Raw genomic sequence first — 22197 nt, 5'->3', positions numbered from 1 at the left:
TTACATCGGGAATGGAACAACCTGCCACAGCAACGCATACGACGGCTTACAGGGTCTATGAGACGTAGGGTTGAGTCAGTGATCCGATCACGTGGGTCCTACACACGTTATTGACGCAAAGATCGCTAGAGGTCTTCTCAGAACAATGACTGTACGTTAGAAAACATAAACGTCATCCACACTGTCCGTGATGGACCTATAGCTCCATACTTAAATTGAGGTGAAAATATGCCTAAAATTCCCAAAAAATTTCACCTTAAATTATTCAGAATAAAATATTGAAAACGGCATGATTGTTATGTTTTTATGTGACCATAATATCACTTCTCCAGAAAATATAGCAATATCATGGGTATATTACACTGTTTTGACGACAACAAACTTGTAATGTGCGAGGTTGTAAAAAAACGGGGGGGGGGTGCTTAACTTAATTCTTTGTGTATATATATATACACACACACACACATATGCATTAATCTTATTTTTTATAACCTTTATGAAGAGTATGTCAAGGGAGGCAAATCATGCACATGCCAAAAGGTTGTGTGTTGCATTGCAATATTGTTGCAATGTGATGTTTTGTCAGCGCTGTGTGCACAACACAGCTTTACAATACATATCCTGATTTAAGTCTGGATCAACTGGCAGCTCATGTCATGATTTCGGACTTGAAATATAATTCCCCAGGTTGCCTTCCGCAGCAGCTTACCATGTCCTCCCACCCTAATTACACCCTTTCTTTTCTCTTGAGTTTCTGCATATTTTGTAATGAAGCAAATTTCGAACTGTCCTCTTGGGGATGACAGACAAAGTATCTCCAGTATATTTATGGTTATTCTCTTTTTTTATGGTGTTAATGTGCTGACTTTTTCACTGTTTTTATAGAGCTAGACATTTGGGGCTAAAATAAGAGATTTTTCTTTGCACAATCTTATAAATTCATTCATATTTCTTTTCAAGAAAGATCCAAGCTGCACTTTCGCAGTCAAAATTCAGAATTACAGCCAATGTAACTTATCAGAGCAATCTGGATATTGGTGACACCATATCTTGTGATGTTGTCTTTCTCTTTGTAGTCAGCAGTGGAATGAAGAACTCCTCTCCACACTCCACTCCACTCCACTCCACTCACCCCTCCAAGGAATGTCAACCCCATGGGGTTTATTTATGCTCTTATCCTCTAAATACTGAGTGCCAAGTGAGGAAGCAACACAAACCATTCCATTATCTTTGGTATAACCCAGCCAGGGTCAGAATCGAACTTCCGGCCTCCCAGACTCAAAATGAATGCTACAATCACAATACCATTGGGTCTGGTTTCCTTGTTAAATATGACGAGATGAAACCGTAGTTCGCATATTTCATAAATTGTCTCTTCAATGAATAATTGTACGAGTACAAACCGAAAATTAATTTTAATGCTTCGTGAAATGGCACTTTATACAGACTCCAACTTGTGAAATCCTCATCTTGAAACTTCTTATATATATATATATCTATATATATATCTATATATATATATATATATATATATATATATATATATATATATATATATATATATATATATATATATAGTTACGGACCGCGGATTAGATGTTATTTTGACCGAGCGGTGGTGTAACCACGGCCGAACAGTTATTCCCCGACTAAAACCCGATTCAACCCAAACGTTGGCCGTATCGCGCCACAGCTACTCAATCGGGAAAACTCTAAAGCCCGAATGCAAAGAGGAAGAAGACGTACAGAAGAGTAACGGGATTTATTATTTACACACACAAGCAAAAAGGAGCAGTCACGATTATTTACAGGGACATGAGACGCAGGTGACACAGTGAATTCCTTATACAAGCTTAATTACCTACCCAGGACAGAACAAACAAAGACACTGACTCACGCGGGGAATTGCAGAGTGGATTGTTGGAAGGAGGTGTGTGGCTGGAGGGGGGGGGGGGGGGGGTGGGACGGCACGGAGCTGACTGGAGCTTGATCCCGCACGGGACGTCGGGCTGGACCTCGACGGCCGCTGATGCCACCGAGCCTGTCGTGTGCGCGGAGTCACGGGTCGGAGCTGCTTGTCTCAGTAAAAGTGCATCTGCTCTGGCGACCCAGCTCTTTCTTTGGACTCAGTAAAAGCGCAACTCTCTGACGACCCAGCTCTTTCTTTGGACTCAGTAAAAGCGCAACTCTCTGACGATCCAGCTCTTTCTTTGGACTCAGTAAAAGCGCAACTTTCTGACGACCCAGCTCTTTCTTTGGACTCAGTAAAAGCGCAACTCTCTGACGATCCAGCTCTTTCTTTGGACTCGGTAAAAGCGCAACTCTCTGACGACCCAGCTCTTGTCTCCTCCCTCCTTGTCTCAACTGCCCCGGGAACGCCCCGCCGGCGGGTTATATAGGCCCCGCCCCTCAACCTTTGCGAACCTCCCCCAAACGCTCTTCCTCCGCCCTCTCAAGCCAAACCCCTTGTTCATGGTTGGTCGAGTGGGGCTGGCTCACTCCTCCCCTCTCTGACGAGGTGGGGACCCGCCTTTCTTCCCCAACCCTGCCTCGTGGCCAATGGTGGTTGAAGAAAAACCGCCCAAAATGCAGTTGGCCATCGAAATGAAATGAAAGGGGACCTATTCTTATTTCACTTGGTACAATGGAGTATTTAAGTTAATGGGAGACACAGCCTTACCCTAAGACACATAATAAGATATAAGCTATCGAACAGGGGCATTCTATGATTGGCTGACGTGTATGCTTATGGACTAATTACCGAGACGCCCTTTTTACCTTTATACAACTCTGGAGGCAAGAGGGGCCATATCCAACCAATGGTACACAGCAGTTTACCACAATCCAATACACACAATAAAAAAAATGCCATCCTCATATCCGCAACAATATATATATATATATATATATATATATATATACATATATATATATATATATACATATATATATATACATATATATATATATATATGTATGTATGTATGTATGTATGTATGTATGTATATATATATATATATATATATATATAAATAAATTTACTTTTGACTATACCCGATGCATAATTAATGAGCCTTTTCATCTGTGAAATGTCAAGTAATTCGTTCTTTGTTTCTCCAACAAGATCAAAAGTAGATCCAGTCGCAAAAAATAACGTCAACAAAAAGGAGCAATGTGAAAAGGAATACGTGGTACATGCCAGTAAAAATATAATTGCATCACAAACATTGATGGCTCATCGGATTTCAAAAGCATAAATCTCACAACAAAGCCGGTGTGCTCAGTTGAGGCAGATAAAATAGAAAGCAGCTCTTTCTCACAGTACAAACAGAAAACATGATGTCTGTGTGATCCATTGTTGAAAACAAATCATGACGTCAAAATACAATCAAGCTTTTCATGATTGTGATATAATATTTGGGAGCCATCATCAATTGCACTAGCATTTGGAAAGTCATTTAACCAGCCACCTAATCAGCAATGTCTACATTAATTTACTTTTTCATCTTTAACAAAAGAGGTACCAAATTCCAAATTTACTGCAAGAATCAAGTATTGGATGGGCGACTTTGCCCTCGTAGGATTGTTTCTGCTTTATAGGTGTCATGGTAGATCCATAGGAGAACGGATCTGTGGACTATTATATGTGAGAATTACATTGATCAATGACATCAATATGTTTCTGAGACGATGTAGAAAATATGGTTGTAAATCTAAATGACACTAAAAATTGTTATTTTACAGTGATGCCAATACAATGGAGTGCTCATTGATGAAAAACATTTCAAGCGACCAGAAGTTAGTTGCACGACGATGATCTTACAAAGCACATAAATCAGTCGCTCGAATAAACTCGGAGCATCTGAAGCATAATGCTCATTTTGAATTATTGTCACAATTCTGTCTTGTGTGAATATAAACTACTTCAATTGCAGTGACAATGGCAAATACATAAGTATTATTGTTGCTGTTGCTTTTTGTCAATGAATAATATTTGAGCTTCTTCACAACTTTACACTAAATTATAAACAGGCTACAGCCACAATCTAACAGTTAATAAGCATATTTTATAAAATGTAAAGAGAACTCATCTTATTATCTACAAATCACAACATATATATATATATATTAACTGGTTTCTAGAGAATCGTCAACATGGTTGACCCATGAGTGACACCGAAGACCACTCCGTCCTTCTCTTTGTCTTGAGCTAAAAACCACACCCCAATATTCCCTTTATAAAGTGAAACTCGACCGAATTATTTTAGAGCATCATGTTGGAATCCTGGTCCTTGTGGGCCTCAGTTTTAAGCATTTTGCTTTCCACCAAGCTTGTGTGTTTGATGAATCAAATAAATATCTCAGTTGTTCCTTCTCTCAATCATGAGTCTTGCGTCCTAAGTCACGGATCCATCAAATGGCGAGCCAGGCAGGAGATCAGCTCCGGCAGACTCGGGACGCGGCTCCAGGCACGAGTGAGTGGGAAAAAACACCAGCTGGTTTGATCGGTCTGGGTGAGGTGAGCCTTGGGTTTATTTTGTTATAGACTGGGATGTTAGGCTAAATTGGAACTCACTCTGTCGCTCGGTGTCGTTTGCCTGTTTCCTGCTCGAGCCTGATCCTCGAACAAAATTTATAGACGGGTCAATATACTGCCTGACCCCAAAAAAATTGCAAATTTTTGTTTTATGCTTATTTCTAGTAGTTTATGAAGTGGAAGACAACATATTAAAAGTTGGACAATTTTGACGCATGGGAAAGTCCCTCAGTGACGTCAGAAAACAAGATGGCTGCCGGCAGATAAAACGTAAAAAAATTGACTGATAATCATCAGACCACTAACAATTTAAAGTAAATTTTGCACCAATATTTGTATTATGATCGTTGCTGGTAGTTTATCCAGTGCTAATCCTGAGACCATTCGCAATTTAAAGTAAATATTTGCACAAATATATGTTCTTTGATTGTTTCTGCCAGTCTATGACATGGAAAGCCACATATAAAAAATTGGACAATTTTGACACATGTGGAAGTACCATATGCCTTCTAGTCTTAGATTCCAGTTTCATCGTCCTCCTCCTCCTCCTCTATGTCTGGTTCAACACTCATATTGTCACAGTTGCTGTCCTGGCAATGTCCACATGCACTGGTGCACTCTAATCCATGCTTCCTACATGAACACCTTAGTGTTTTGCACCCCCCTGAACAGTTGCAGTGAATCATCTGAAGTAGTATGTCTGGAGCAGGGCTTTTGTCTGTCATCACTGGAACAAGTTTTCCTCCTTCTACCTTCCATCCCCACTCCGTTGGCTCCATTCCACAACAAAGGCCCATCCATTCCATTACCTGGTAATAGGTCTGCAGAGAATGAAACTTGCAGGCAGCGGATGTGGGTGGCAGTCTTTCAGGAGTGACAAATGCCTTAGCCCTTGCAACCTTTTTGCAGAGAATGTTGTATCTGATCGATGCCAATGAGTCGTTCTGATTTGCTTTAAACAATGCCACCATTGCTCTGCAGCCTGCAGTTTCAATAACATCCTGACTCTGCTGTGGTTTACAGAACACCTTTGAGCTGTCTATCAGTTCCTTTTCTTTCTTGATGATTCTTTGAAACCCTGACTTCTTTCCAATCCCAAAGACACGAGACGTTGCGTCACAGCCAGTTAATGCATGAAGGAACAATATATCTCTGCAGGCTGCATTTCCAAGTATCTGCTGAAGGACTTTGATATTGTAGACATTTGATTTTGCCTTGTCAGAACGGAAATAGAGTTCAATGCAGTTTGTCTCCACCATATAGAAGAGCAGGAGGAGAAGGAGATCTGTATCTTCTCCAATGAGGGTTGTAGATCTGGAAGCCGCATTTGCGATGGCCGCTTTTGCAATCTCAACATCAGCATCTCCCTCTGCTTGGATCACCTCACAGCCTTCCTTGTGCAACACCTCTATAATCAACAGTATCATTGCCTGCTTGTTTGACTCATTCGACAGAAAGTCCTCCTTTTTCCCAACAAATTTTGTTGACTCCGTAATGTTAACCTTGGTGGCATTCTTGTTTCTATTCCGACGTTGATGAGAACAGTCCTTTGTGCTTGGCCCAGCCTCATAACCATCAAACACAACAGTAGCTTTGCCATAGTGTCGTACTGTAAATGAGGCATATTCATCTGCAATGGAACTGTAGGTGAATCCCTCTGTCCACTTTAAGCGGTGAATAAGTGATCCCCCGTCAAGAACATAGTGATCTGTTCCTGGAACTGTCTGGTTGACAGCATTGTCAGATTTGGTTGTAGCATAATTCCTTATTGCCTCCGCCAACTGTGGTTTATCTGGCTGGCGCAGGATGTTTTTTGCCTCAAAAAGAGACATTGGGTATGGGCAGAGTTCATATTTCATCACTTCACCTATCTGGAGATCTCCCGTCTGTGACACCACTAAGAACCTCTGGAATAGTAACGCTGGATCTATTGTGCGGTCCTCAGCAACTTTGACTGCCCTGCTGAATGCAAGTGTCTTGGCTTTAGAACTCCTTTTGTGTGAATAGGAGTAAGCTGGGTGATCATCCATCTTCTTGACAATGTCACTACCTACTTTGAATAGGTCATGAACATTGACATCCTCATTTGCAGTAACCCCTGTGATGATATTGCGCAATGACTTGTCATCAGAAAATGGTGTGAAGCTGTCCAGTTTTTCGGCAACTTTGCCACGATCAGCTTCATCTCGACTCACCCTGGATGTTGTCAACTCCTTATGTTGTTCACTTGTTGAGTAGCTACTCGAGGTCAGTTCTTGCATAGCAAGGTTGTAGGAGGACGATATGGTTGAAGACAGAGTCCAAACTGCTCTCTGGTGCTCTGACATCCCACTTCCTCGAGTCAGCCCCCCTTGGCTTTTCAGTGAGCGTATTAATGTCTGTTCTATCACAAGATCAGAGCCTAGGCCAGCCCAGTATTGGTCACTGCGCCGGATTACATGATAACCAGATTGGAACTTCTGATGAACCTCGGGGTTGTCATCCTATAACGCAAGCATCTTCTCGAGATAGAGTCGAGCTGACTTCAGGTAATTGGGATGGCCAGCAGCTGCAAATATCGGCAAGCAAGCTGATATGGCTTGGAGATGCATCTCCCAGGACCCCGTCCGATCAGCTGCCACAAGTGCCCTTGCAATTCCCAACATACGCTGGTAGTTGATCCAAAGTGCACTGTTTTTCGAGTCCTTTGCAAGTTTATTCCTTTCCTGATTCAATCTATTGTCAATGAAATGAATGCACTCTGATTGCAACACAGACTCTATAGTGTCACTTTCGACAGTCTCCAGGGAAATGTACAGTCGCTCCAGTTCTGCCACTTGTTCTTGAAACCCAGGGTCAACTTCCACAATCTTGCCAACAACCTGACGTGTAAGACACTGATCCACAAGCAAATGGCCACGAAAAGCACGTTCCCACTCAGCATGTGCACAACAGCATTTTGACCATACACTGTTTCCAGGATCTCTTTCAGTCCACTTCCATCCATCAAACTTCCAATGGCACCCAACAAATTCATTAATGTGTGGAAGCTCCCAAGCAGTAGCACTGCATTATGGATTGGGTTATCAGCAGGAAGAGCATTCACTATCTCAGAGGCCTTCCAAAACAGCGGTTGGTCAAATGTGATGATTGCTGGCATGTTGTGTTTTTATGCAAGTTTGCTCAGGTAATCAAGAGTTGACAAGATGCAGGTTTTGTCACCTGGGTTCATATCAATCATTGGGAGAAACTGTATTGAGGCTTTCCCTGGGTGATCACACTCCTCATGCAGAAAGTGCATCATGCCTTGCCAATTTGGTGCACTCTTTTCGAAGCAAAATGACATCTCCCATAATATGTCAATTGGGCGATCACAAATTGATAACAAAGGGAGGGGCTGAAATTTGAGGTTGCGGTTGACGTGCTCTGCATAGCGGTAATCTATTATATTGATCTTCGTCAGTTCGACGAGCTTCCTGTCAGACATTTTCTTTCTAGATATGATGTGGCTAGATTGACGCCCTGGTGTAATAGCTGCTATCATGCCCATCCCATGAAAGGTACCCTTTCCATCCAACGTTATGATGTTGTGGTCCACATTGTCTCCAGCAAATAACAAGGATGTATCAAGAATGTCGGTGTCACCTCCAAACACATCCGGAGCAAGAGAAGAGGCTGCATTTACTTCAAACCGTTGCACTTCGGAGTAAGATGAGGAAAAGCCAAAGGTTGATAGACTATCTATCAAGAAACGAGACCTATACAAGTGATGCATTTGCACTGCAAGACCAAGCTGCAATGGTGCAATTACAGCCCTTGGACGCACTGCTTGGATGACTGCTTGTTCAATACCAGCAACCTCCCTAGATGTATCTTTCCCGACCAAAAGATGCTGCAGCAAGAATCGCAGGCTAGTTGGGACATACCCCAATGCAGCAGTAAGGCTTAGGTCTGCAGTAGTTGGGTATGTATCCCCATGTGGTGCAACTGTTGTTTTTATGTCACTTTTTATTAGTTTTGCAGCAGTCTGAAGAATTGCACGTTTTTGTGCTTCTTCATCATCTTCTCGTGGTGCATTGTAGTGGTCACGGAGGATCTGGGACATTTTTTCTCTGAATGTCACAATGTCTTTTAAGCCTCTACCCTCTGCCATGAATATAGATTCACCATATCGTTTTTTAAGCTGTTCCTTCATGTATTGGTTCCCATATGCATTGGATTCACTATCGCCCAGGTATTGTTCCATTCTAGCCACGAGGTCTGTAATTGTTAACTGTTCCTCATCATTGTCTTCAAGAAAAGAGCACACCTTATCGAAAGCCTCATTCTGGTCACTGTCCTTAGGCCTTCCCATTTTTCGTCTCTTGTTTGACTCAGTCGGCTTGAACCGTTGTGGAATGTCTCGCATTGTGCGGAAATTAATGTTGCAGGACTTGTGGTACACACAGTCAGCTGCATGGAGATCACCCTCAAAATATTCAATGCGGCCTTGAACAGCAAGGGCCCATTCATCGCTCCTTGTTTTGCAATGAACTGATATAGTTTTAACAAATGCGTCAGTCTTCACGTAGCCAAAACTGGCTGTTTCTGCATGGCCTCGCTTTGGGCCCTCTTCCTTAACTTCAGTGCTGCAGAAAAGGCAATGTGTTTTACTGTCATATGGTCCCAGGGAAATGCGAGCACTCCTCTTGACTGATGGACCTGATTCCGCATGATCCTTCTTGGTTAAAGCAATGTCCTTTTTGTTTATGTGATTCACTCGGCATGATTTGTGAACACTGGTACCAGCTAGAATTCTGATGTCAACACCCCTTTCGGCACTTGCACGGTTGATGCCTTCTGCTCCTTTCTCACGAACTGATACTGTTTCCTCACAGTCCAATCCCCTTTGGCATAAAGGGCAGGTCTCTTTACCATATAAAGAGTTCATTTTCTATCTCTGAAAATACAAAAATGAGATCTTTTAGAAGCATGCAGTCAATTTACATTGGCCATATACATTGAATGCCATCAGAGCATTCTCCGCCCCTGAAACTGAGATATTTATGTAAGATATATATTAGGAGGAAACATACTATGGAATAATCTGCATAGTGGTCATCCCATTGCTTTCTGCATCTGAAATGAATTATATACAAGGGCTCTGTTGCTTAGTCACAAGGTGCACCAGGAAAAGATATGTATAGTCCAGAAGAAAAACATACTGATAGAACCCCCCCCCCCCCCCCACCCTTCCCCCAATCAACTGGTCCCATTCCTATTAAATAAATATGCATCCCCACAACTCTAGAACCTGGAAAATAAATACCATCATACACTACAGTTGTAGGAGTACAAAATACATGTAGAATATATGGGGCAATTGTATGCATAGGCCTACCTGTCTTTTTGCTACTGCCTTGGCCTTGGTTGTATTGTACTGTATCTCCTTGGTTGTATTGTATTGTATCTCCAATGTTTACCATACAACGTTGTCCAATTGAGTCCTAATTAGGTGTAATTAACTCATTCATGTGGAGTTGTTACTCAGTCAAGCTGCACAACTACCAGTGAGGAATTAGGTCATTAGCCTACATGCTGGGAGGTAATATTGTTAAAGACATGTGTCAGGTAGCAGATGTAAACATTGTTAAAGACACGAAACAAGTGTTATAAAATGTTGCCTTTGCAGCTGGTCTCAGTGGAACAAATTAATTTATATAAACAAAAAGAAACAAAAATAAAAAACCAAAGACGTTTTCGACGTAGTGAATCGTGCATGGTTTTGTGACATTTTTATCATGTCAAAAATTTTTACTTTCCCATGGTCCATTTCTGTCCAACTTTTGATATGTTCCTAAGTAAGTCTTAAAATATAAGGAAATGCAATAAAACTAAAATTTGCAATTTATTTGGGGTACGGCTGTTCTGGTTGTATATTGACCCGTCTATTAAGAAGGAGCCGTTTTTGGGCTCCAGAACAACTGAGCTGTTTATAGGATTCGTCAGGGTAACGTTACGGGACGGGAGAGTAAGGTGCCCCAAGAGGGCGCCGAGGATAAGGAATAGATTGGTTTCGTAAAGTAAGGTTAGAAGCGTCATAAGGACGCCGGCAAAAGTAAGGTACAGTTAGCATATATGCGGGAGAGATCTCTGATTAGGCGGCTATATGTAGGAGAGATCTCTCGGGAATAAGGAGTAAGGTTGCCTGATTACCTGGCGGTTAGCTGGACAGGTAAGATACGGTTAGCACACAGAAAGTTGAGATGAGGTGGTCGAACCTCTTCAGGAGTTATGTTAGAGAGCTGAGATGAGGTGGGCGAACCTCTAGGAGTTACACTAGAAAGCTAGGAGTTAGGGTAGACAGCTGTGCAGGCGGATGAGCCTCTCGGAAAGTGCAGGCGGTCGAGCCTCTCGATGGCCTGAGGAAGGAGGCAAACTAATTGCAGGTGCAGGATAAGGCGGGAATAAGGAGTAAGGAATAAGATAGATAAGCGAGCCAGGGAGCGACCAATGTCGCTCGTTGAAAATCAAGACCTGGGGAAGGTTAGGTAGATACAGATCCCCTACCCTCCAAGCCCTAAGCTCTGTCCCGGGGCTTCAGGCAACACCCCCTGCGCAGCGAGCCCCCCCTGCCCCCCTTCCCCTGCTTCACCCTTCTCACCCCTTTCCTCCCCTTGTCCAAAAAATCCCCTTTTCCTCTGAATGAAATGAGACATATACGAATGAATGGGAATTGCTGCACAAGATGTTGAACAGGATTGTACAAGGTACGCGTGTGCATGAATCCACGTGTGCTGTAATGTACGCGGTTAGTGTCAAGTTGGTCGGATATAAGGAAACACATGAAATGCGAGCCGGTTTGACAGTCACGTGGTATGAGGAACATGAACGAATGTGGATTTTGATGACCACTTGATGTGCAACACCACTGTGTGGGCTTCGAATCATTGTGATTGGCCGCTTGCGGTGCGGGAATCCAGACCGGGATTGCCGATTCTGGCATCCATCCGAGGGTCCTGGTGATGTTCGGTAATTGTCGTGTGTATTGTGCATTCGTCATTGACGTGTGTGTGTCGATTTTAGCGTCTATCCGAGGATCCTGGCGACGTTCGTTTAATTAAAGTTCTGTTGGTGTGGAATGCTGTCAGAGGTGCGAAATACACACCTTTGATCTGGAGGGGAGGTATTTTGGTAACTTACTTCCGTGATTTCCGTTTCATTGGATGGGAATTGGGAAATGCGAGCCCTGCCGGGGTTTTGAGTTTGTTGAATTGGGTTCGGAGCATGGGATTTGCTCAGAGTGCCGGTGATAACTTGCCTACTCTCAGAGGGGATGTGTCCCGCACAGGGGGAGAATACTGCTATGAGGTTGCTCGGAGGATGTGTGCCCAGATGCATTGTGGGTCATTGCGACTTTGCTGAGTGTCGGTGAGCAAGGGAGACGTTCGTGTGTGTTTTATGCGGTGTGCTGGACGCCATGTCAGAATGGTGGGCGCCTGCGACATGCCATGCATTGTAAATTGTAATAAGGAATACATTGCTTAAGATGGAATAACAGGAAGTCTTGTTCATACAGTAAGTGAGGTACAGTGTGAATGATGAGATTCAGAGAGATCTCTGATTGAGGTAGATGAGGTTGTCTAGAGCAGATGAAATATAGAATAGCAGTTGCAAGATCGAGGTGCGGAGTGGCGGCTGGAAGATGCATCGATGCATTTGTGTTGATCGATGCGCCGGACATTGGCTTTGCTGGCGAGCGATGCTGGTAAGGTTAATTTATCAAAATACATATGGGTCTGGGGGCAGATAATGTGGGACAAGCTGCCTCACGGGCGGTGCAGGGAGAGTATTGGAAATTCAACAAGATTCTGTGTTCAATAATTTGAGCAGAAATGTCGCGTTTTCAACCGAACGCTCATTCGAGGAAGGAGGAATGCGAGGTTTTAACTATCGGTTTGATGTGGTTCACGCCGGGCGAATGATGTGTGGATGGGTTGCGTAATGGCTAATGCATCTTGGAGATGCATTGGTGCAAAGACACAGGGAAGGTGCTGAGAGTGACACGGAGCACGAGTTGGTTGTGGCAGGTGCGAGAGGATGCACACCTGGAATGAAAGAATGCACGCTTGAGTTGGTAGTAGAGCACGCGATTGGGTGTGCGGAGGAGATGTGTTGAGGAATGTGCCGAGCGAGCACACGTGCGAAAGGTGTGCACCAGGTAGGGAGGGTGCTGTGGTCAGGGGTGTAACGAAGCTTGGGAGCGGAATGTGTGTACCTGGGAGGATATTGTTCCAGGCACGGAGATGGTAGAGCACGCCTCCCAAGAGAGGCTGTGGGATTTTGGCGGGAGTTCTTGCAGAGGCAAGATGCACCTTTCTTCGTTTGAAATTTGACCTTTTTTGAAGTTCATTTGACCTATGTTTGAGAATGATTTGAGATCATGGGAATGATTTGGAATGGGAATGAGGTCAGAGTGAATTCGCTAGCCTTGAAAGGGCGACAGGCTGAGTCAATCTATTGGGTGTTAGTTCAACGAATTGATATAGAAGTTAAATCGGAAAAAGGAACAATATATTGTTGGTTAAAACTGAAATTGTGGACGTAATTTGTGGATAGAAGAATATCGGTTTCTGAAATTTGTAAGTTGTTGTGGTGGACGTCTTAATAGGTGATGTCCTTTGTTGGGGCTTGTGATACGCCTCTGTTATCTGTCTGACTGTGAAGTGTGTCTGGAGAGGAGGTCAGTCAGGTAGGATGGGGCCAGGTTATGGAGGACTTTGTAGGTCAAGAGGAGGATTTTGTACTGGATTCTCTGGGGAATGAGGAGGCAGTTTCAGTTACAATGACGGGGGTGATGTGGTCACGGGTCCGGGAATGGGTGAGTAGACGGGCAGCGGAGTTCTGACCGCATTGGATTATTGAGGTTTGGTGATTATTGATGATTATCGAGGGTGAACCATAGAGAAGGCTGTCTTTGTGATCTGTTTGGTGTATTTGTCGAAGGAGAGGGTTTGGTCAAAGATGGTGCCAAGATTCCGGTTGTGAGTGGAGGCGGATACTGGGAAACCGTCGATGTTGGGGGCAAAGTTATGGGTGGATTTGGTAAGCGGTTTTGGGTAAATGAAGATTAATTCAGATTTATCATAGTTAAGTTTGAGGAAGTCGATTTGAAGCCAGGATTTTATTTCAGTAATGCAGTTTGTCAGGAGATGGATTTGGTGGAGATGAAAAGCTGGATGTCATCGGTGAAGCAGTGGAATTGGAGACTATGGTGCATTGGCCATGGTGCACGACGGATTAAGTGACCGAGGGGGGATAGGTACAGGATGAAGAGGAGCGTTTTGGGCCAAGAACTGAACCTTGGGGGACACCTTGAGGGGGGAGCGAATTGTGGTGATTAAGTTGTTGTAGATGCTGTCAATTTTGCTTTGGAAGAATGAAAGGAAGGAGATGCAGTTTTCTACTGTGAAGGACTGGTGGTGGTATTCAGGGGGTTGAGGAGTTTGTTCGTAGTTGTATTTGAGGTTGTTTGTTCACGTTGTAGAGTTTGTTAATTTATTTGTTTGTTTATTTAGTTTGTTTATTGTATAGAAGAGTGCTTTTGGGTTTTCCGGAGCCAGAGTGGATAATTTGAGAGTAGCAGGCGGAGCGGAAGAGGGCATCTTTGTAGTGCTGTAGGTGGTCCTTGTAGGCTTGGGAGTGAACTGATTTGGGTTTTTTATAGGCGCAAGCTGGTCAAGGATGGTGTGATCGATGGTGTCAAAGGCGGTGCTGAGGTCGAGGAGGATGAGAATGTTGAGGTTGCCGGCGTCAGAGGAGAGAGAAGGTCATTGGTGATTTTGAGGAGAGCAGTTTCAGTGCCGTGGTTGAGGCGGAATTCGGGTTGGAATGTTTCATACAGGTTATTGGCAGAGTGGTGATGTTTGAGTTGAATGGCTACAGAGCGTTCCAAAACTTTGACAGAAAGGGTAGGTTGGAGATGGGTCTGAAGTTATTTAGGGTGTCAGGATTGAGTCCAGGGTTTTTTCCAGAATGGGGGTGAAGTTTCACGAGTTTTTTGGGAAATCGGTATGTGAAGCTGGATTAAGTTTGAGTGGTTATTACATATGCTCTGGGTCCATGTGGTTAATGTGATGACTTAAAAAAAAAAAAAAATGAATGGGACTAGCTGTAAACAGTGTAGATGAAAAAAAAAAAAGAAGAGATAGACAGGGACAATGGGCTGCTTGGTGAGCCATGGAGATGGATTGGATGTTTTGTTGTTGGTTGTCTGGGAGTTCGGTTGTTGCATTGCCAAAGGTTTCTGTGTGGTGGACACACTTGTTGTCTGTTGTCTTGTGTGACGTGGGTGGAGATGTATGTGGCTGTGTGTGGCTGCCTGGAGTCGGGAAGGCGGCTACAGTGGTTGATATTGGTTGTGGGTTGTCCGGGGTGCTGCGATTTGCATAGGGGGGTGAAGATAGATATTGGTGGATATTTTGAGTAAGTCACAGTGGGTGAGGAAAATTGACCAGATGGTAGGACATATGAGAACTATTTTTATTTTCAATATGTATTTCCACTATTTTTATAAATAGACCAGGTTATTTTTATTATTTGTTTATTTACGAAAATAAATAAATAATAGGGGGAGGTTAATGGTGGTGTGTTGGTGGAAAAAGTCGTTGTCATTGAAAGTCGAGTTGAAACAATTTGTATGGGATTTATATTGTAGATATTGGACAGCGATTGGGCCAGAGGCTGAAACAACCTTGTAGGGAATTCTTGTAGTGAATTTGGAAAATGCGAGGTGTCCTCACATTCGCAGGTTCGGTGATAAAGAATTTGGAAGAATTTGGAGAGATAAATAGATAAAGAGATAAAGAATTTGGAGGCCACCAAAGGGCGGGCACTGACGTTGCTCGGGGCAACGCAAGGGCGGACAGGAAGGGCCGCCAACCAAAGGATAGGACGCACAGATTGTCAACACATACCACCAAAATTAGGGCAGGAATAGGGAGTTGGTTGAGAATGCCGGCGATAACTCACCGATGTGTGTCCCTGTGTCTGTCTGGTCACCTAGCAGGCCATGGAGTTATATTTCTGAAACATGGATTTCAAAGAGGCAGGTGTGTGCCCTGAGAAAGTTTTTGATGGGTCTGATGGATTTTTGGATGGATGGGTTTTTGATGGATTTTGATGGAGTGGGCACTTTTTGATTGGCACTGGGGGCTGCTGTTGTGTGGACTGGGGAACGAGGGCGGCGTAGGTGACGTGAGGGGAATGCCACGCACTGCGATCGTCTCCCCCCAAGACCGAGGTTGTCGGGGACATGAGTGGGATGTCGATTGCAGTGATGTGGGATGTCGATCACAACCTGACGATGTTGTTCGTGGAGGAGGTCTTGTGTTAAAGTTGGGACGCGTTGCTGGGGATCTGGGTGGCTGGCACCCCGTGTGGTTGGGGGTTGCAGGTTCACAGAAGGAGGTTGGAATCCAGTGTTATGTTAGGAGCACGCAAGGCTGAGCAGGATGGATTGCCATTGGGACGTGTTCTCAAATGTTTTTATCAAAATGATGGTTCCTGAGTAAGGGGAGGGAGCAGGGAAAAATATTCACTGTAACAGGTGTTGTTAAACTGTTTGTCTGCATGAGGATGGCAGAGTTGGCCTTCGAGACTCATGTGAGTTGTGTCTGGAGGCAAGGTTCGGGAGGGAGTGTGAAGAAGGAAGGACAAAGGGTTGTAAAAAGTTGATGGTAAGGCAGGGTATAAGGGAAAGTGGTTGTGAAATGCTGTCTTAGTGATAAGGAAGTGTTGGTGGTTGGCCTGCACTGGGAAGAGTGTGACAATGAATGGAAAGTTGTGGCTTTTATTTGACAAAAAGGTGCTAGGTTGCCACAACACAGGTTGGGGCTGGTGCAGATGGGATCACGGCTCTGCAGACCAGGTGAGCAGAACTCCACCAGGTACGCTGGAATCACATCCGTTGAATTATTGCTCGGAAAGGAAGGTATTTTCGGAAATTGGTGAAAGTAAAAATAACATTTGAATTTCCAGACATGACGCAGGAAATGCAGCTATAAATAGAGATGAGGTAACTAAATGCCAATTGGTGGGCAGGGGGGCTAGGAATACTAATCAAGCATTTAGTCCTTGCATGTGTGAGTAAATGTTCCACAGGATGGACCCAAATGAACCTCCGGCTGTCGACGTGACTGCGGACTGCGGACCCTGGAACGACGACCCGAACGAGTCACTGAGCAGCAATGATGAGATCTCCGCGTCTGAAGAATGTTCTTCCATTTTAATGTTGCCAATAACGATTTTAAAAATGATTTTGATTATACTGAAAAATGGAATTTGGATCCGGATGTGGACTTGCTTTTCACGGACCCAGTCTAGTAATTCTCTTGTCACTTATGTCTCACGAGCTCACAGCAGTTCAACCCTTGCTGTCCCAGCCCTGGATTTTGACTCGGCTCCGGACCCAGATGCATCGCTGGGCCCGCCTGCCAGGAAGCCGATTATCCTGAATCCCAACATGTCGCATGCAGACGCAAACGACTACTTAAAGGAAGTTTCTCTCTTTTTCATGGAATGTAAGACTCTGACTGCTGGCCTTCCAGGCCACAGATCTAGGCCACGTGATACTGACGATGTTATGCTTTCCCCGGCAGAACGACGGCACATCCAAGGTCTTATGAACATGGAGATCGATTGAGCGCCGAAGATTCATAGGGACTGCGCCTGCGAACACTTGGGCGAGCTCTCGCTAGAGGAGGGTCCCGGCTGCACCTCCGTGGCCAAAGGGTGGGCCGGGAGACCTTCTCGAGTGTGGACCCCTGTGGGACCAGTCGTCTTCGTTGTGGATCCGACGCGCCATTGGATAAACATGTTTCTATGGCCAACACACACACACACACACACACACACACACACACACACACACACACACACACACACACACACGAATCGTCCTGCTGGGTGCTATGCGAGGTGCTTTGGGTACGGGGCATGTCCACTGGGGCCGCATTCGCGTGGTATTTTCATTGACTGTCTCCCTACCTTGATTTAATAAAGGCCCTTTTTTGGGCTCGTAGATAGCGTTGTATCTTAGATCCAAGAGAACGGTATGCGGGGCTTGAGACCCCTGCCCCCCTTGTGTCCTTATATTGTTTGACCAATTACCAAATATAAACCAACCATGTTTGCTTTGCTTAAAAATATCATATCCTTTAGATCCTTTGAAACCCTGCTTTTCCCTTTAAAAGACTTACTTTGCCTGTCATGTATCTCAAGGATGATATACTTTGTGTGACTTTTTATAACATGTCTCTTACTGTCGAAATATCCTTTTGGAACTTACTATATCCTTATAAAGAATTATATGTCTTGTAAAAGCCAGGCCCTGATGGTATTATCCTTCACTCTGTGAAGACCAAACCGTATCTTCCCAGTCCCCCTTAACTGTGCTAGATCACTTTTCATGTTTGACATTTTAACGACTTGCTGAACTTTCCCTCAATTAACTGGTTTCTAGAGAATCGTCAACATGGTTGACCCATGAGTGACACCGAAGACCACTCCGTCCTTCTCTTTGTCTTGAGCTAAAAACCACACTCCAATATTCCCTTTATAAAGTGAAACTCGACTGAATTATTTTAGAGCATCATGTTGGAATCCTGGTCCTTGTGGGCCTCAGTTTTAAGCATTTTGCTTTCCACCAAGCTTGTGTGTTTGATGAATCAAATAAATATCTCAGTTGTTCCTTCTCTCAATCATGAGTCTTGAGTCCTAAGTCACGGATCCATCACACATCCACATCAGTCCTAAGTCACGGATACATACATACATACATACATACATACATACATACATACATACATACATACATACATACATATATATATATATATACTACATTACCAAAAGTATGTGGACACCCCTTCAAATTAGTGGATTCGGCACACCTATTGCTGACAGGTGTATATAATCAAGCACACATCCATGCAATCTCTATACACAAACATTGGCAGAATGGCCCATACTGAAGAGCTGTGACTTTCAACGTGGCACAATCATGGGATGCCACCTTTCCAACAAGTCAGTTTGTCAAATTTCTGCCCTGCTAGATTTGTCCCGGTCAATTGCAAGTGCTGTTAATGTGAAGTGGAAACGTCTAGGAGCAACAACAGCTCAGCCGCGAAGTGGTAGGCCACACAAGCTCACATAATGGGACCGCTGAGTGCTGAAGCACGTATCACGTAAAAATCGTCTGTCCTCGGTTGCAACACTCATTATCGAGTTCCAAACTGCCACTGGAAGGAACGTCAGCACAACAAATGTTTGCCGGCATCTTCATGAAATGGGTTTTCATGGCTGAGCAGCCGCACACAAGCTTAAGATCACCATGCGCAATGCCAAGCGTCGGCCGGTGTGGTATAAAGCTCACCACCATTGGACTCTGGAGCAGTGGAAATGCGTTCTCTGGAGTGAGGAATCACGCTTCACCACCTGGCAGTCCGACGGACGAATCTGGGTTTGGTGGATGCCAGGAGAACGCAACTGCCTGATTGCATAGTGCCAACTGTAAAGTTTGGTGGAGGAGGAATAATGGTCTGGGGCTGTTTTTCATGGTTCGGAATCGGCCACTTAGTTCCAGTGAAGGGAAAACTTAACGCTACAGCATACAATCACATTCTAGACGATTGTGTGCTTCCAACTTTGTGGCAACAGTTTTGGGAAGGTCCTTTCCTGTTTCAGCATGACAATGCCCCCGTGCACAAAGCGAGGTCCATACAGAAATGGTTTGTCGAGATCGGTGTGGAAGAACTTGACTGGCCTGCACAGAGCCCTGACCTCAACCCCATCGAACACCTTTGGGATGAATTGGAAAGCCGACAGCGAGGCCTAATCGCCCAACATCAGTGCCCGACCTCACCAATGCCTTTGTGGCAGAATGTAAGGAAATCCCCACAGCAATGTTCCAACATCTCGTGGAAAGCCTTCCCAGAAGAGTGGAGGCTGTTATAGCAGCAAAGGGGGGACCAACTTTATATTAATGCCCATGATTTTGGAATGAGATGTGTGATGTTCGGGTGTCCACATATTTTTGGTCATGTAGTGTATACATATATACAGTATATACACACACACACATACATACACACACATATATATTAGGTAATGCAAACCTCTCTTTTTCTCTTTGCCTGAATGCGTTGTATGCCTGGGCACATCTTTTAAGTAACAAACTCCAAACTCGAGGTACAAATACAACTTTGTGTGGGGGGTAACATAGACTATATTGCCGTGCCCTCATGCAGGGGTGTGGGTGGCAAGGAGTGTATGGGGGGGGGGTGCGCGGGTGTAATTTTTCATTGTAAATGCGTCCCGCATAGATTTAGTGGTGGTGGCAGAGGGTATTACAATTTCCTTTTCTACCTGGGCAACGCTGAGGTTTAAGCACACTTCGCACGGGTAAATTTGTCTGGTCCCCCCCCCCCCCTCCTCCATTCCCCTCCCTCACCCCTTTCACTCTCCTCTCCCGTCTCCCCCGGGAATCGTCAGGTATTTCAGCTTGTGTGTATATTAATACACATAAATAGTAATGAATAAAATAAAAACTTTGCATCATGATGATGCAATGAACGGACTGGAACTATATGCTTTTCTGAAAAGAAACGTTTACTGTTCTCTGGAAAAAAATGACAAAAAGAGATTTAATAATAAAATAGGACAGCCTGCAGCTGCGCTGTGCTCTCTTTCACGATGGATAATAATTGGATGATCTTATGAAAGCTAAGATGGCAGATGGCCAGCCCGTAACAGCAAGTATTAGCCAGTTCAGGTGGTAAGCTATCCATTTTATATTATCAATGTCCATATGCTGTCGGTAACTACTGTTAAAAGCACAAGGTTCTGCTTGATATGAGAATATGAGAAGACTTCACCTTGAGACCCGGTTTCCCGGAATGACCTCTTGGACCACGCCGACCACGAACACCCTGTGGAAATAAATTAATCTGTTCATCGTTGTTTTCAAAACCTCGATCCACTTTTAATCCATTCTATTTCTGCTAACTCCCTTTCTCAATGTCACCTCCGTCTGATGGATAGATTATTTCTGTCAATCATCTCACACTAAAACTGGCAGTATGGAGGATGACCTTTTGTGCCGTTTACTTTTAGTCATTCTGTGAACAGACACTTAAGTGATCATTGCATGCAGAGCCAGAACTACTGTGTGCTTTTCCATATCCACAGCTTATTCTCCCTAATCATAAGTAATGAATCATTATGCAATCTCTCCGATTTTTCACTATAACGTGAAGTGATGACGTTTGACAAACAGCCAAATTTGAAACCACAACAAATCCCAGAAGCCTTCACGGCTGCCCTTTTTGTCCTTCTGAGCATAAATGACATTTTTGTATCCAGGATCTAGGCTTATGGAAGAACAAGGAGCATAATAGAATGCTTACAGAAGTTCCACGTTGTCCAGTTTCTCCAGGCTTACCAGGAAGGCCCTGTTGGAAAATGCGCAAATCATTAGCAGTCCAAAAGTGATTGTAATACAGCTGAATAGAGGAACTAGATGGGATTCATTGAATACTTACCTTGCACAGTCAACTTGGTGCAAGCCAACTCTTCTATTTTTGAAGGTTTTTTTTTCTTTCTTTGATCCAATATGGCTGCTAGACCACGTGAGCACTTACATCATAAATTTATATTCTCTAATATTATTGTTGCATAGATCATGCTCAATAAATTTCAAACTGATCAGACTAAGCATATAATTTATTGGTTTTGGCCTCCCACCTCGCTAGTGTATGTATATATATATATATATATATATATATATATATATATATATATATATATATATATATATATATATATATATATATATATATATATACATACAGTATATATATATATATATATACACAGTATATATATATATATACAGTATATATATACATATATATATATATATATATACATATATATATACATATATATATATATATATATATATATATATATATATATATATATAATCGTTAGATTAAATAAGACGCGGACGTAGCTTCAGGACGTCGATCTTTCATTGTCGACAAGCTTTCGACCAACAAAGGTCTTCTTCTGAGTCTACAAAAACAGCAGGCATGTATATCAGTCAAGTATGTATAGTGATATGTGTGTAAGATGTGTGATATGTGTAGAAAATGCATACAAAAGGAAGAGCCACGCCAAAGTTCACTCACCGGCCCCAAGTTCAACGGAAGTGAAGCGCACCTTCCAGTTACCGTTTGCGTTACAGTTCCGGTGCACATGCATATACAACTAGAACGGGCACTCGGTAGAGCGCATACCTTTGCCGCAGCTACTGTTCTGTACTTGGCATGGGAGTGTAGGGAACAGAACAACAAAAATACGATTTTGACCTTTTCGTGACCTTGACCTTGACCTTTGACCCGATTGCTCCCAAAATCTAATCAAATGTGTCCCGTATAATAACCAATCATCCCACCAAATTTCATGCAATTCGGTTGAATACTTTTTGAGTTATGCGAATAACATACACACACACACACAGACATACAAATAAATACACAGCGATCAAAACATAACCTTCCGCTTTTGCGAAGGTAAATATAGAGATATACATACATAAACACACAAGCATATATTCATATACCATTTATATTCATATA

At 43.5% G+C, this 22197-nt stretch overlaps 1 protein-coding gene across 1 annotated transcript in view; it reads right to left on the bottom strand.

Annotated features, from left to right (window-relative positions):
- The window catches only part of LOC137433197 (uncharacterized), a 726873-nt gene that overhangs the window by 258610 nt on the left and 446066 nt on the right, over positions 1-22197 (bottom strand). The window contains exons 28-29 of the mRNA XM_078784000.1: positions 20962-21006; positions 20431-20484 (exon numbers count right to left, since the gene is read on the bottom strand). Coding sequence (XP_078640126.1) covers positions 20431-20484; positions 20962-21006 — 99 coding nt within the window. The remainder of the gene's footprint in view (positions 1-20430; positions 20485-20961; positions 21007-22197) is intronic.

This window comes from Myxine glutinosa, chromosome 8, assembly GCF_964187855.1.
Source record: "Myxine glutinosa chromosome 8, kmMyxGlut1.1, whole genome shotgun sequence".
In the NCBI taxonomy this organism is placed as follows: Eukaryota; Metazoa; Chordata; class Myxini; order Myxiniformes; family Myxinidae; genus Myxine; species Myxine glutinosa.
This window is presented reverse-complemented; position numbering and strand designations above follow the sequence as displayed.